This window comes from Platichthys flesus, chromosome 6 (genome assembly GCF_949316205.1).
Source record: "Platichthys flesus chromosome 6, fPlaFle2.1, whole genome shotgun sequence".
NCBI lineage: Eukaryota > Metazoa > Chordata > Actinopteri > Pleuronectiformes > Pleuronectidae > Platichthys > Platichthys flesus.
The window spans coordinates 22267695-22282601 of NC_084950.1; the positions used below are offsets into that span (position 1 = coordinate 22267695).

At 42.5% G+C, this 14907-nt stretch overlaps 1 protein-coding gene and 1 non-coding gene across 2 annotated transcripts in view; both read right to left on the reverse strand.

Annotated features, from left to right (window-relative positions):
* Positions 1-12027, reverse strand: part of lsp1a (lymphocyte specific protein 1 a) — a 35406-nt gene extending 23379 nt beyond the window's left edge. Inside the window, exon 1 of the mRNA XM_062389353.1 lies at positions 11497-12027. Coding sequence (XP_062245337.1) covers positions 11497-11555 — 59 coding nt within the window. The 5' untranslated portion in view covers positions 11556-12027. The remainder of the gene's footprint in view (positions 1-11496) is intronic.
* A 1964-nt stretch (positions 12028-13991) lies between these two features.
* On the reverse strand, positions 13992-14102 carry trnal-caa (transfer RNA leucine (anticodon CAA)). Its single transcript has 2 exons — positions 14065-14102; positions 13992-14037 (listed from the first exon to the last, which is right to left on the reverse strand). It is a non-coding gene; the product is annotated as a tRNA-Leu (tRNA).
* Between the last annotated feature and the right edge of the window lie 805 nt (positions 14103-14907).

Below are 14907 nucleotides of genomic sequence, written 5' to 3' on the forward strand. Positions count from 1 at the left end.
TTGACAGAAAACCGTACTTTATCTTTACAACAGTTTTACATTTAACCTGAGAAAATATCACTGTCCTGGGTTGTAGGGACACTGCAAGAAATATATTGATAAGCAGATTATAATCGCTCCACTGTTATGCCCCTGGACACAATTAGAAAGACCAATAATAAAGTTTCTGATGTAGATGGTGGGATAGTAGATCCGCATTTAATGTTGGTAATATGAGGAGGGTCCAGCTGCAGCCTTGTGAGGCACACCCCCTTTAGTGAGTCCAAACTATGTCTATCTGAATCAGGAAGTTCAGCCTCCTACCATTCCCTTCATATTTGCTGCTGGATACATTTTACTACCTTTAGAAAAATGCACCATCCACTTTGGACAGTGAATGCACCAAGCACACACATGTCTATGATGACTTGGCCTACAGTTAATGATCTTCACTATCAATGAACTTGACTGATGATAATTGGTCATTGATCTACTGAAACCTTCCATTGAATATTAGCTGGAACGTGATTTGATTGGCTGGTGCCTCCTCTGACAACTGAAAGGTAGGCTTTTCAATGGAAGCAACTGAACCAAAATACGTTCAATGCATGACGTCACCTCATTCAAAGTGCAGGAAGCCTCCAACATGTTATTTTGCTCAAAGACAAGGAACTGGAAAAACAAAATAGACAGAGAATCCCTGAAAGCTTGGAGAAGTAATCACTTAAACTGTCTTTTGTGACTTCTCCACTGTGGTATCGCCCAACAGAGGACTTCTTTCATTGCTGGTGGTCAGGAAACGGTGAAACCTTAAATAAGAAACATTTGTCCCGACACAAATTCCTGACTCATCGCCGTGGCTTGGAAAAAGAGTCTGTAAAGTGGTGAAGAGGCGGAGATCCAGGCCAGAGGAACATCTGCTGGGCCTCAGGGGAGAAAGGACACGGGCTGTTTATCTTCAGTATAAACACACGTGCTCTTCAGCTCGTGTCAGCATGACATCACTGTATTTATTACAAACAGTGTCGATCTTTCTACATTCACCGACGACGAGCCTAACATGAACACGCCCTGATTCATAGTTACCAGTTAGTCTTCAATGCCAGTGCCTCACCTCAGATGTAAGTGGTGACATGGCAAAGAGTCTTTTCTTGTCTTTTTGAACTGTTTTACAAAAAGGAGTACAACCCCCACCCATTTCTTCATCTAGCATCTTCTTCATCATTCTTCTCGTTTTTAGTTTGTACTATTTCACCTTCATCTTTCTTGTTGTTTAAAGGGAGCAACAGTTCGAAATCAAGGTTTTGTGGTTCAGCTGCTAAAGGAGGAGACTGCCTTTGACTCACAAGGGGTTAAAGCTATGATCCATGGAGGGAGATCTAAAACCCAACTCCCAGAGCATTTTATCATAATGTAGACTTGATCTGTCAAGTAAACAAAATATTAGGGCTAAACCAAATACTATGAGTGTTCAAAATTACTATGCTTATCCATGCCCCAATCAGAGATATAGTAGGCTAATCCGACATTAACCATCATGCATCAAGATAAACTCCTCTTAGATTATTTTCAGATCAGGAAATTTCATCAGTTTTGTAGATCACGTGACATCATGTGACAGTGGAACAGTGACAAGTGACTTTTGTCCACACATGGGTTCTGGACTTTCTCTGGAGTTGGCTCATAAGAACAAAAACATCTCCAGGGGTTCATGCAGGAGAAGAAATGGAATATATAAATTATTATGTTGTAGTTTACAGCACATTTATACTAGTGTCCTTGTCACCCGAAGCTTTCAAATATCATTGATTTTCCAAGTTGACATATTGATCTGCATCTTCCACACGTATGGCTCCACTGGGTAATCACCAGTGATGTCAGTAACGCGTTATTTAGTAGCGCGTTACTCTAATCTGACCACTTTTTTCAGTAACGAGTAATCTAACGCGTTACTATTTCCATTACCAGTAATCAGATTAAAGTTACTTGTCCAAGTCACTGTGCATTTCTTTTTTGGTATTTGTGGTTAAACCGCTGGGCACGTGCCGCGGATGGGGGAGCAATGGCCCCGTCGCCCTCCTCTCCACGCCGCCGGAGGCTCGGCGTGCAGCTCGCCTCAAGGTTTTTTTTGGGGGGGGGTCCTTGTCCGCGGCGCCTCACGGCGTCGCCGGTGCGGAGGCTTTCCGTCTCTTGGGCCACGGGGCGGTAGCCTGAAGTTGTCATACTCACAATTCTAGTCAGAATGTGAGTCTGATACCGCTCCATTGGGCTGTGATTATGGGGCGTGTTTCAACCGAACCAGAAAAAAAAAGCCTCTTGTCTCAATTGGATAGACCTACAACCAATCAGAGCAACGTAGTATGTGACGTATGTTAAGCGACGCATTGTGAGTTATTTACTAACGCCAGGTTCACACCGAACACTGAAGCGACGCCAAAGCGACGCTTAAGCGCAGCACCAAGCCTTAAATAACAGCTGGCTCCCATCCACTCCGCGTTCTCTGGTCCTCTTTCAAAATGAATGCGCTGTCGATGTCTTCTTAAACAGACTCAATAGCGGGGCGGTGTCCGTCGCCAGTGCGGAAGGCAGGGAACTGTTCAAGGGGGCCAGGTACGGCGGTCAGCAGCGACTCTGGACGCATGTCGGGCCCTTCTCGCGGATCATCTCAGCTCCGGCGCCCGCTTGGGGAACCCTCCGTTCGCGTGGGGCCCCCCTCTGGCGGTTTCTAATAAAGTGAGCATTGGCAAAACCGGTTGTCATTTTTATGTTGAGGCGGCGAGGGTGTTGTCGGCAGCAGCTGAATGTAACTAATAAAGTAACTTGTAATCTAACTTAGTTACTTTTAAAATCAAGTAATTTGTAAAGTAAATAAGTTACTTTTTCAAAGTAGTTTTCCCAACTGACTGGGACATTCACATACTCACATCAAGTTCAACATATAAACCCAAAACTTTATTTCTGCAGGTTTAAAACTTTGTATTTCATGCAGTTCTGGCTGATTCCAAATTGAAAACATACTGCGAAAAGATTCAAGTTTACAACAGCATCAACACCACCTGCTACTGTTTGATTATCAACTGACAGAGTCCTGCCGCCTCACATGCAGCTGCACTTCTTTTAAACCTGGTTTCCATTCTTTTCCACATAACAAATGGTACACCAGCATATCCAGATGGACCACAGCAATTTTCCAGACCAACGAGAGTCGTTGAAAATATCTGACGTGTGGGCAGTGATTCAGAGGTCGAGAAACAAGAAACTGATAATCTCTACACTTGCCAGCATCCAATCTACTTCCCCTTCCTCTTTGCTTCCTGTGCTTGTCCTTCCTGTGGGCAGGGCAAGGATGAGCAGAGAGGAAACTGGCAAAGGGACAGAGGTTGAGAGGCCGGAGCACAGCTGGATGGGGGTCAGCCTTTCACTGTGACCTGATGAGGCAAAACTCAGGTCAAAACATGTTTGGAGAGCAGCAGAGAGGCAGTGGTCAGTGTGTCAGGACGGATCATGGATCTCCCTCTATTATTTGTTTAGTAAGTCTCACTTATCAAAACAACTCAAGCAACACAGCCACATTTAATTCAACTATGTTTTCAACATTAAGTGTGAAAAGTGATTTTCAATTTCAATGTGTGATATGTTACATTTCAAAATTGGCACAAACTTTTGTACTATTTAGATCATATTTGGTAAAACCCTTTGAAAATCTGATGTTTTGCGTATTAGGACAAAATTGCATTTGTGTTGGTAGTAAATGTATATGTAAGATACATATGTCTTCCAGCTAAGGACAATAATAATTTCCTCCCTCCTCTGACATGACTATGACTGCAGAGGTCATAACAGAGGTACTACCTTCTACATCCTCCTTCATTGCGAGTGTGTCTGTGTTCATTCAGTCATGAGCAGTATGACTGATTTGTTGAGCTTGTGATTTAGGGCCAGAAGAAAAATCTTGTTTAGGAGAATCTTTGATTCGTCATGAGCTGGATGTTGAAAGCTGCTCAGACTGTTTGAGCTGAACTCCGTCTCCTGTGCCCTCTCATTACGTCTCCCCTCTGTATTCAGTGATGCCGGATTCAGTCATACCTGGCACTAGCTCAGCAGTTTTACTTCCTCCTTCTCATCCTGTGTTTTATCAAAACCAAATCTGATTTTTTCTCTGAGCTCATGTCATCTAATCTCAGTGACAAGGCAGAAATCCCCCCCTGCTCTAAACTGCAGAGTGGGTCTGAACTGTATCAGGGTTTTGTTGCTTCTCAAGTCAATTGCAACAACACACACAGAGCACTTTCTCCTCCTCAGAGTCGAGCAGGTTTTCTCTTCTCCACAGTTTGTTGATTCTCTGTAAACTAACGCCAAAAACAAGTCTGAGCACGCGGCCTCCCTGAATGCTTCCCGTGATAGCGGCTGACAAAAGTGGCCTACAGCCCTGAAGGTCAGTGAGACACAGCACAGTCAGTCAAACAAACCTGAGACCTGAGCTGACAAATCAACTCCAGAAGCTTATAGCTTATAAATTAAAAATTAATTAATTTTTTACCTAAATTGAATGTTCGGAAAAAAATTATTAATTTGGTTTTGTCAGTTTTATTTGTTCAGGTCTCATTTTTCTCACTGGTCACAGTTTCTCAATCAAAAGAGTTTGATACTTTTCTGTGACAGCATTCTAATATTTTTCAGTTTTTTGAAGAGATCACCTTGGGATTCATTTGATTAATCTGTAAATGCAAGATATAAATAGCAGATTAAAATCAATCAAAGTCCTAAACCACATCCTAGTCCTGTCTGTACATGGGGCAAGGCAGAGATAGAATCAGGTGAACACGTATGAGAGAATGAAACATAATATACCCCTAATAGTGTTGGACTGTTTCTTTAAGTTACAGACAGCTCAGTGTTTTGAAGAAACAGCTGGTTGCCAACAGATTGTATGAAGCTCTATAAAAGATAAAGAAGCCCGCAGTTCTGTGATGAAAAAAAAAATGCAACTGATAGTGACAACCCGAAATACAAGACACACAAACCCACAAAGCAGATGAAAGCTCCACCACACTGCCAACAAAACCACCAGACCAGGCAGAGTTGCGCTGTATCTGCCTGCACTTGCCCAGGCTTTAACTTTATTGTCCAGCAACATTTTACCGGAACCAGAGTGAATGAGGCAAACGGCTGAGGGTACACATGCCTCATCTGCTCTTTTGTAAGTACACATGCTGTCATCGGCGGGGTGACTCCACTGAATGACATGATAATAACATGATCTGCTTACAGCCTTAAGGAGCAAAGCCAGTCTCCAGATAGGTTAGAAGATGAGGAACGGTGAGGAGACGCTTGTGAGATGAAGTCATTGCTGTGTTGAGACTTGTCAGGGCGGCAGTGGGCACTGAATCACTCTGACGCGACAACAAAAAGACGCCACTTCTCAGGAACAGACAAAAAACTCCCTAGAGCAGCCCGAGTTGAGAGGAGGGAGCCGGGGGCGTCAACCTGCTGACAGCCGAGTCAAACTGCTGCTTATCTTTTTTAAATGTGTCTCACGGAGACTGAGTCATGCAGCTGCAACTTCCACTAACTAAACGTGAAGAAGTGTCAAAATTGACATTGTGGGACAGTAATCAGACATTACATTATATTTCAGGGGGTTGCAGGTTAAACATGAAAATGTATCTGTATAAAGTTATATAGATTTTAAAGTGATGTTGTGCCTGCAGCACTTTAATACACCAGATTAAGCTTTAAACTTATCAGGCCAAATACATGTGGACCGGATCTGGCTGACATTATTTTCTCCATGGCCAGATCAGAACTGACAGTCAGCCCACACTAACCTGACCTCAGAGTGAAATCTGGTTTAGCCGGTGGATCACGGACACTAGGACTGAGCTGTTTCTACTGTTGTTTGATGCCCTGTTCACAAATTCTCCACTGAAGCAGAGGAGGAGAAACATGTCTTTTTCTGGTTGGACTTTTCCTACTCTCTTCTTGGTTTCAGATATTTTTATCCGACATTGTTACATTTCCTGATCATTTACAGCAGAGGAAGTCAAGAGGAAAGAAGTAGTCCAATGGGGATGACTGCAACAAGGAAAGCATCAAATGACAAGGAAGTGTCAGAGCTAGCTCAGGACCTTACGATGTTGTGTAAAGAAACCCGACAGTTCAGACAATGCACAGACACTTGGTAACAATGGAGAGAAAGAACCAAGGCTCAGAGTGGTCAACAATTATTCCTTCTCTGCAGGAATACACAGCGACAAGATGGCTACCAGCAGCCTGTGTCCTGGACACTTCAGAGAGAAGTAGTCAGTCAGATAAGGCCAGAGGTCGACAAGTCCTCCAACAGCAGACGGTAATCACCATGTTATGGCTGCATGTCTGAGTGCCCCCCCCCCCCCCCCCATGCAGAGCAGAAATGGACCGATGATCCCTGAAGTCTGAGCAGCTTGCAGGTTTGTTTGCCCCTCAGGATTTGACTGTAGGACAGTGGAAGAAAGCAGCAGCCATTGTCAAGAAGAGACCTTCCTGTGTTTGTTCAGTGAGAACCTTAACCGCCTGTAAAGAAAAAAAAACACAGCAAGGGTGTTCTTCTCTAATACCAAATAAAAATACACTCGGTATCTGATTCCATCTGAAGCTCCATTTTTTCTTGAGGCAAATGCCAAAAATTACAAAGCAGCAGAAAAGAGGAGAGTAAAGGTGTAGAGGTTAGTTTACTCACAGTTTCCCTGAGACCGGAGAAGATGGGAAACTCACCAAGAATAGATGTGAGGAAGGATATTTACACCTACTGTGTATGTGGACATTTTCTATGTAGTACCCACATTGGTAATTCATGCCCTAAGATTTGATCGTAAACAGTAAATGGCCTGTAGTTATATAACGCTTTTCTAGTCTTGATGAGTACAGGTTATGTAATTAACCCACACATTCAGCGAGGTGCAATTCAAGTTCAGTATCTTGACCGAGGACACTTCAGCATGCTGATGGGGAAAGACTGGGATCGAACTGCCAACCTTCTTGTTAGAAGCAGCAGCCGCCCCTTCGTACAAATGGTAACAATAGCTAACCTTGAATTAATGCAGTCGGTCTATGTCATCTGCCCTCACTCTCCTCTCTTGTGTAAACTCAAAGAGTCAGAATCTCGAAGCGGAGTTTCTCAGAGTGGTTATGAATATGTATTTACAAGAGTCAGATGTGTGGCTGTTGAAGAAACTGACTCCGAGGATGCCATTCTACAGGCTCTGAATTACAAGTACAAGTCATGATGAGCAAAAACAAGCCGCGTCCCATCGACACTATGACCTCCAGGATATTTCCATAACCAGCTTGTTTTTATTAAACCACCACCTTCTTAGTAAGTGATTCTACCCTTTCTCCTATCCTCTAAAATAAGGTTAAATAACATATATGAATGTTTCTCTCTAATAGAAAACCTCAGATTACATCATATACTTCCTACTGATGTGTCCTCGTTGAACCGAACCTTGAACTTGAGTTTGAGATGCGGTGAAAATCTCCCCCTCCATGTTCACACAGTATTTCAAGGTGACATATAATTGACCGAAACGGTTGGAGTCAAGTCACACATGCCAGCTCTACTTTTCAGTGAAACTCTTTAATGTTAATCTGCCCTCTGTACAATGTACAATCGATAATACCAAATTTTCCACGATGTATGATAATTTGATTAACTTTGTGACACTTATCTAAAAGTTGTTATATAAAACAATGGGTCACGTCTGTGTTTTCTCTTCTCCTCTCACGTGTCAGCATGTTTAGGTCAACACAAACCCTGTCAGCATGAACATCGAGTCATTATACCAAAGTTGATGGCAAGTCAATCAGTTCAAAGCAACATATTCACACATTCTTCGTAAGTTTATTTTGAATTAATTAGGTCAACTTTTCATGAAACCTTCCCGATCTGACATCTTCTTCTACATTTTTTAGGGGCACATTAGTCCTTTGTGTTTTTCATTCATGCTGCTGCATCAATATGCAAACACAAAACGCCATCTTTCACCGGTTTGTCCACTAGGGGTGACGGTAGCGATAGGTAGATGCAACATGTTGATGTCCATGGCAGCGCAACCACAGACATTATTACTTAAATGATTAATGATGCTATAAATGATGAGGCTAATTCTACCCTATACACAACAGTTTTTATTTGATGGTAGTTACAGTTACTATGACATAGATATGAGAATTATATCCCATTTTTGCATAGAGACCCTTATCAATTCTACAAACTGCTCCTCTATTACAGAAAATGTTGAAAACCGTCATGTAGTATCAGCCTTCGGACCACGCAGTGCGCCTTGAGATGACCAGACCAAGCATCCCATTTGTGACGACTTGGGAGTGAGAATGCTCTTGTTTAACAGATAAAAACCTGTCATCTGCTCACACAGATACCACCTCTGGAAACAGGAAACCATGCTGTGTTTACTTTCCCTCTGTTCTTTTAATGCAGACAACCTGTGGAGGGTGGGGGGGAAGTTCAGTGCCCCCATCACTCATCAGCTAACTCTACCACCCCCCCCCCCCCCCCCCCCCGAAAACATTCCTCACCATTTTATCTCCCTGTATTGTAAACACTGAGGTAAACCACACATGTGTGTGGTTTAAAACAGATTGACCCTGGTGCACGCCTGCCTGATGCCACAGACCAAGGATGTAAAAATCAATCCTCCTCTTTCATTACCCAGCATGGTAGAAAATTTGTAAAATTTTTATAACTTTTTTAATTAGTTGCTGCCATCTGCATGTTTAATGGTTACGTATGCTGAGTAAATAAACAGCATGTTTATGACCAGAATTCCGACCTTATGGAAAAACACTAAATAACTGCAAAGCAGCCGGGTTCCTAATGAGCTCAACACTGTGAAATGCAGGATGAATCACACTGTGGGACGGAGCCGGTGGTGGGTGTGAAACAGCTCAGCAGAGATGCCTACGTATTGCGACTGTCTTCTGGCGTCAGTTTGATGAGTGATGTCAGCTCCTCCAGACTGATGCCATCTGCTGAGAGGACTGAGCCAGCTGTTACTGCATGTGCTGCATGAACATACAGCCTGACAGCTGCTTTCACTGTGACTCAGAGGTCTACTCCTCCACACTCAGACTCACAGAGCAATAACTCATTGCTACAACACAGAGACAGAGTCATGCATCAGCTTTCTGTACAGAGTCATCATGTGGAAAGTCACCAAGAGGTTTCTCTTTTACATTTAATGACTCGTGTCCGACAGCCCAATTTGATGGAAAACCAGAATGATGTGATTTGATGACCAGAATGATGACTATCTTTTTCTATTCATTCAAATTAACAAGATACTTCAATACATCTAAAATCGTCTAAAAACAATTAGGATGGATGTCATGTTTTGTTTGAATCCGCCAGAAAATTGGTTAGTATTCCTGTTGAGCATGTGTCAGTGTTTGTCTGCCCGAAGCGTGACATTCTCTTTTTTGAATTCAGTTTTATGTCAGATTTTTATGATTCACTTAAAACCCTTACGAGTTGCCCTGTATTAATAGGTCAGAAAAAACTGATGTTGAACGTGAAGCTGCTTTATTCAGTGTTTTCACTCAGTTTTTAATCAGTGGGATTGATTTAAAGATGTTGAGACCTCTGATGATAATCCAACTCCTGACCCATGAACACAGAAGGAATCCAGACATTGAGAGGCTGAGCTGAGCTGAGTTGCAGAAAGACTGTGTTAAGTATAATGTTAATACATTCACAGGTGTTTATGTTTGCTCTTTGGAAATAATTGTGCAATTCAAGTATATCAAGTATCGAGTATAGCATTCTAATGAGAAAATGTTTTTTTTAAAGTTGCTTCCTTTTGTCATCAGAATCATGACCCAAGTCTATCACATGACACCAGCTTTCATTGGCTGCGCTAGATTCAGATTCTAAATCTGATTCTTTATGGCCTTACAGGCATGTACAGTCAGTCATGAAAGTTAGCATTGTCTGGTTTGTTCAGCACAAATGGAAGACCACCGACATCCCATGACATGAGGACTATTGTATTAACACACCAACTCATCACTGCATTCAAAATCACAAGTTAAAGATCGTTAGCAAAACGCAGTAAAAATACTGGTTCTACAGTAGAAAGTCCGTTGAATGATATATAATTATATGTTACTTAATTCAGTGTTAACACTGATGAGGCATTGAAGTCGCAGCTGCTCCAGGTGGAGCTTGTTTATACTTTACGGTTAGACAGTTTACTATAGTGGTTCCCAACTCAAGGGTCGGGCCCCTCCAATGAGTCACAAGATAAATGTGACGGGTCGAGTGATGATTGTTGGGAAAAGAGAGTTTCCCTTTTTTGTTACCTCTTTGGGCTTTGTACAGTTCAACATGATCTGTTAAAGAGAAAATGTCTCTTTGATGAACCTGTTCACAACTCATAGACATGTGAAATGCAGAGGGGCACCACAGCAGGAACTATTACATTTTTCTAAAAATAATTATAAATATAAATTCTCTAGTTGAGTTCTTGAAAAGATTGCGTTAGGATGTGTCAGAGAAGTCATGACCGACAGCAGGTTTTGACTCTGCCGTGTCTCTTCATGTCACAGCTCGAATGTGGTCATCTAATCTGGCAACGTCACCATCCCGTAAACCCAAAATTTCCCAGTGTTACAGCCTGAACCGCAGAATGAGCTGTTATCTCCTCTGTTACAAAACCACGGGGAAGAAGGGGGGGGGGGGGGGTCACTTTGGAAACCTGACACAGGATGAAAACGCAGATATCCCCCCAAACTACAGGACAAGTAGCCACCCATAAGCACCCACAAAACAAAGGACTGACTCAGGTGACCTTTAACCTCTGTCACAGGTCACCGACACCACTTCCCCTCAGAGTGAGGCGGAGCAGCCTCTGGCGTCCAGTTCGTCCAAAACCTCAGAGTGAGTCTGGACTGAAAATGAAAAAGACTGATTTTACTGATTACTCATGATATTTGCTTGTGATTTGTGATTTAAAAAGGAAAAATAATTATTGAGCACAATGATTTTTAATTGCTTCTTTGTTTTGCTCAATTAATTCATGTGAAAGGAGTTAAGTAGATTCCAAAAACAAAACAAATCCCCTGCACACAACCCTGCGTGACCCAAAACACTGCCACTAATCCCACTGTTCTCATTTAGACAGACGTGTTTACCACACACTGAAAATGTAACACACACACACACACACACACAGGCATATGAAAACATTACCATTTATCTTCACCTGCAGGCTTTCTGCTGGCATCTTTTCAAATTACAGTTAAAAACTCACATTTCACATCTTAACTGATTTCTCCTCTGAGTCAGAAAAGGATAAAAAGATCTTCACCTCATCTCTATTCCAACAAACCTGGAGTGTGTGTCTGTGTTCAAACAGTGTGTTGTGTTTAAATATTAACCCCAGCTGCCTCGTTCTTTCTGTATGCGTACATCAAAAACAAACACAGACCAGCAACAGGAATGGAGAGAAATCAACCACATACCTCATCAGGTTTTGCAAACCCTGTTTGCTGGAGTTTCTCCTCAGCAGTGCGTTGGACATGTTGACCACTTCTCGATCTACTACTTCTAATTCTTCTTCTTCTTCTTCTTCTTCTTCTTCTTCTTCTTCTTCTTCTTCTTCTTCTTCTTCTTCTTCTTCTTCTTCTTCTTCTTCTTCTTCTTCTTCTTCTTCTTCTTCTTAAACAAAACAGATCACAACGGCAGCTGAGAATTATTTTCTCCTCTTCTTTGACTCGACACTTGAAGGCAGCTTTCTGTCCAGCAGCAGTACTGAAGCCCGGTGCTCAGATTGTGCGAGAAGCTGGATTGTGTCGTACTGTTACAGGCTCCTCCAGTGGTTACACACTCCCACCCACTCACTCACATGCAAACTTTCTTTCTGCTGTATATCACACACAAGGCTTCTCCCCTGCAATGCCTGTTGGGAATGTCAGCGGTGCTCAGAGTGACTACCTCCTCAGTCTCTCAGAGGCTGGGTTTTTAGTCATTAACACCACCCCTCCTGCTGTCTCTCTCTCTCTCTTCCTCTCTCTACTACAAACACACACACACACACACAATAAATCCCCCCTCCCAGTCCTACATGTGGTTTTCATTGAAGAGCTCAGAGCAGCGGGGCCCAACATCTCTCTTTAGTCCTTTTTTTTCTCTTTGCTGCCTTTTCTCTGTAATGCGGGGTCATGTGGTCTTCCCTGAGGGGGAATATAAGATGATAACCCCCCCCCTGTTACTACTGTTCCCCCATCCCCTACAATTCAATCTCCCTGCGATTGCTACATAAGCAGATTAGCATAAACCATAAATGTCCATTGGACATTTGGATAAATATGTTTTTGTTTTGTATATTACCAGAGCCCACTGACATATGACTTTTTGAGAATTGTTTTTGCTGCCTAATAAGCGGATTTTCAGACATGACCTGCGGGTGAGAACTGGGTCCGTAGTTTATCCAGAGTTTCCCTTAACACATGCAAGACACAGCAGGAGGTTCTCTTCATAGACATGTTGACAACGGCAACAAATGATGCGCATTATTCAGGCGAGAGGTGGAGCAGCCGGCACAGGCAGGAAGTGACATATCCACTGGGTAGATCACATAGGATGATGATTACAGCACCCCGACAGCGTTGATTGCACTTACTCCATAAAATCTCTTGACATGAGTGTTTGTGGACGCCGGGGATCTTCTCCAGGAGATATTTGTCTCTTTTTGTTTTATTCATTTTTTTAATAAATAAGTGCAATTTAAGTGCTACTAAAATTGTTAGTTTCCACAAAAGAACATTATATATATATATATTTTTTCAATTTAAAATTAAAAAAAAATTATAAATTTTTTTTTGGAGGTGGGCCAATTGAAAATGGATTGCGGACCGCAGATGGCCCGCGGGCCGTAGTTTGGACACCCCTGGTCTAGGGCATTGAAGAACAAGGTACAGGGGCTCTCGGGCTCTGCCGGAGGATGTTTCTCATTCTTGCTGACACATTTTGATCATCAACTCATGGTAGATATATTTCACCCGTGTAGCTAACCCAGCACTGGATGATTGACCTCTGCTCGGTTGTGGATAGTTTCTACCTGCCCAGTATCGCAAAGGGAGAGGAACAACAAAAGAGCAGGGGAAAACATATGTCAGGAGTGGGATTTGAGCCCACGCCTCCATTTGGAGACCAGAAGACCCTTTGACCAGGAAGGAGACTGTCCTTGAGTCTGGCGCCTTAGACGACTCGACCACCCTGACATGTATATTGATCCAAAACCAAGAATTAAGTTGAGCATTTATACCTGACTTATGTATAGTCCCTTTGACCAGGAGGTAGTCAGTCCTTGAGTCTTGCACCTTACAGTTGTGGGCTTTGTGGCAAATAACATATCATACATGCCATATTTGACAGATATAGACATTGGAACAGCTGTAATGTCATATCCACTTTTCATTATGCTGTGAACCAAAATGGGTGAGAAACACGGGCAGAATTGCTGCTCTAACCTGATCAGATGAACGTCAAAATGAAAAGCAAGATGCTGTCTCCAGTGTGGCCTGGGCATTACACCACACAGCCACAGGCTCCACAGGAGCAGAGCCTGGTAGATGAAGACCCAGGACTACAGGAACCATGAGTGAGCCTGTATTTAGGGAGCCATGAGCCCACGTCTCTTATCGATTGAATTTCCTCTTTGGCCCATAAAATCAATTTGCATGGTGGATCAGATGCCTAAGAAAGTCTGGTTCTATTAAATGTTGACTTACTATTAGTTTACTGATGTCTATTATTTAAGTGTCCTCTTTGCTGCTGCAAATTTCCCCGTTGGACAGATAAAGGATTGACTTACCTTACTGAACCTTACTGCCCCAAATGCTCGCAAGATGTCACAGCTCCTGTTCTTATTGGGACAGTGTGATAAACAACTCCAACTTGATATAGTTCACCAGTGTAACTGATTGAGTACTGACTGTCATTTGTGATAAAGATATGTCAGGAGTGGGATTTGAACCCACGCCTCCATTCGGAGACCAGAAGTCCCCTGTGGCAGGAAGGAGTCTGTCCTTGAGTCTGGCGCCTTAGACCACTCGGCCACCCTGACATGAAGCACATACCTGATCTGTAATTCATATCCATATGAATAAATACATAAGATGATTAGTCTATTAGAGGTGCTTGGAGCATATAGAAAAGCATCACATTTTAAAGTTCGACAAGTTCAACCAGGTTTTTATAAACGAGAGACGAGAGGCCCAGACACAAGAAACATTAATTCAGTAAATATATCCATCTTAGTGTGGAGAGGGCATCAAATCCACAAAACGTTATTTAACAATCTAGTGGAGCCAACATTTCCAAAGATATCTAAAATGTCAAGCTGACTTCTATGTGTCTATGGAATGAGGCACACATGTTTGTTTTGGTGGTTCTTCTTGTCTCTTCTCTCTTTAGATTTCACAAGTTTCCATTACACACTGATATCAACCATATTTTACAGAAAACCAAGACTGGAAAGCAGGATTTACTGCTTGCTTCCATCTACTATTGCAATCGATATATCAACTTTAGAAACTTTAAAGCTTTCTTTATATTGATATTTTGTCTTTCTGTTTTACCTTTATTGACGCTTCGACTTTAACCTTTTTATTAACTAACAGAAAATTTAGGAATAAAAATTAGGGGCAAATAAAACTCTACCGCTGATCACAGCAACTGCAGATTTTGTCTGTTTGCCGAGAGCTCGCAGATTTTGAAACGTCTCTCTGCCCTTCACACTTTGACAAACAAACTGGGCGTCTTTGTCTTCGTCCTCCCCTCCCAAAAGCCTCACGCTCACATATTCAACACACCACCGTTACTATGGTAACCCACTCAAGTAAGTCTTGCCTGGTGGCACGTCAGACAAA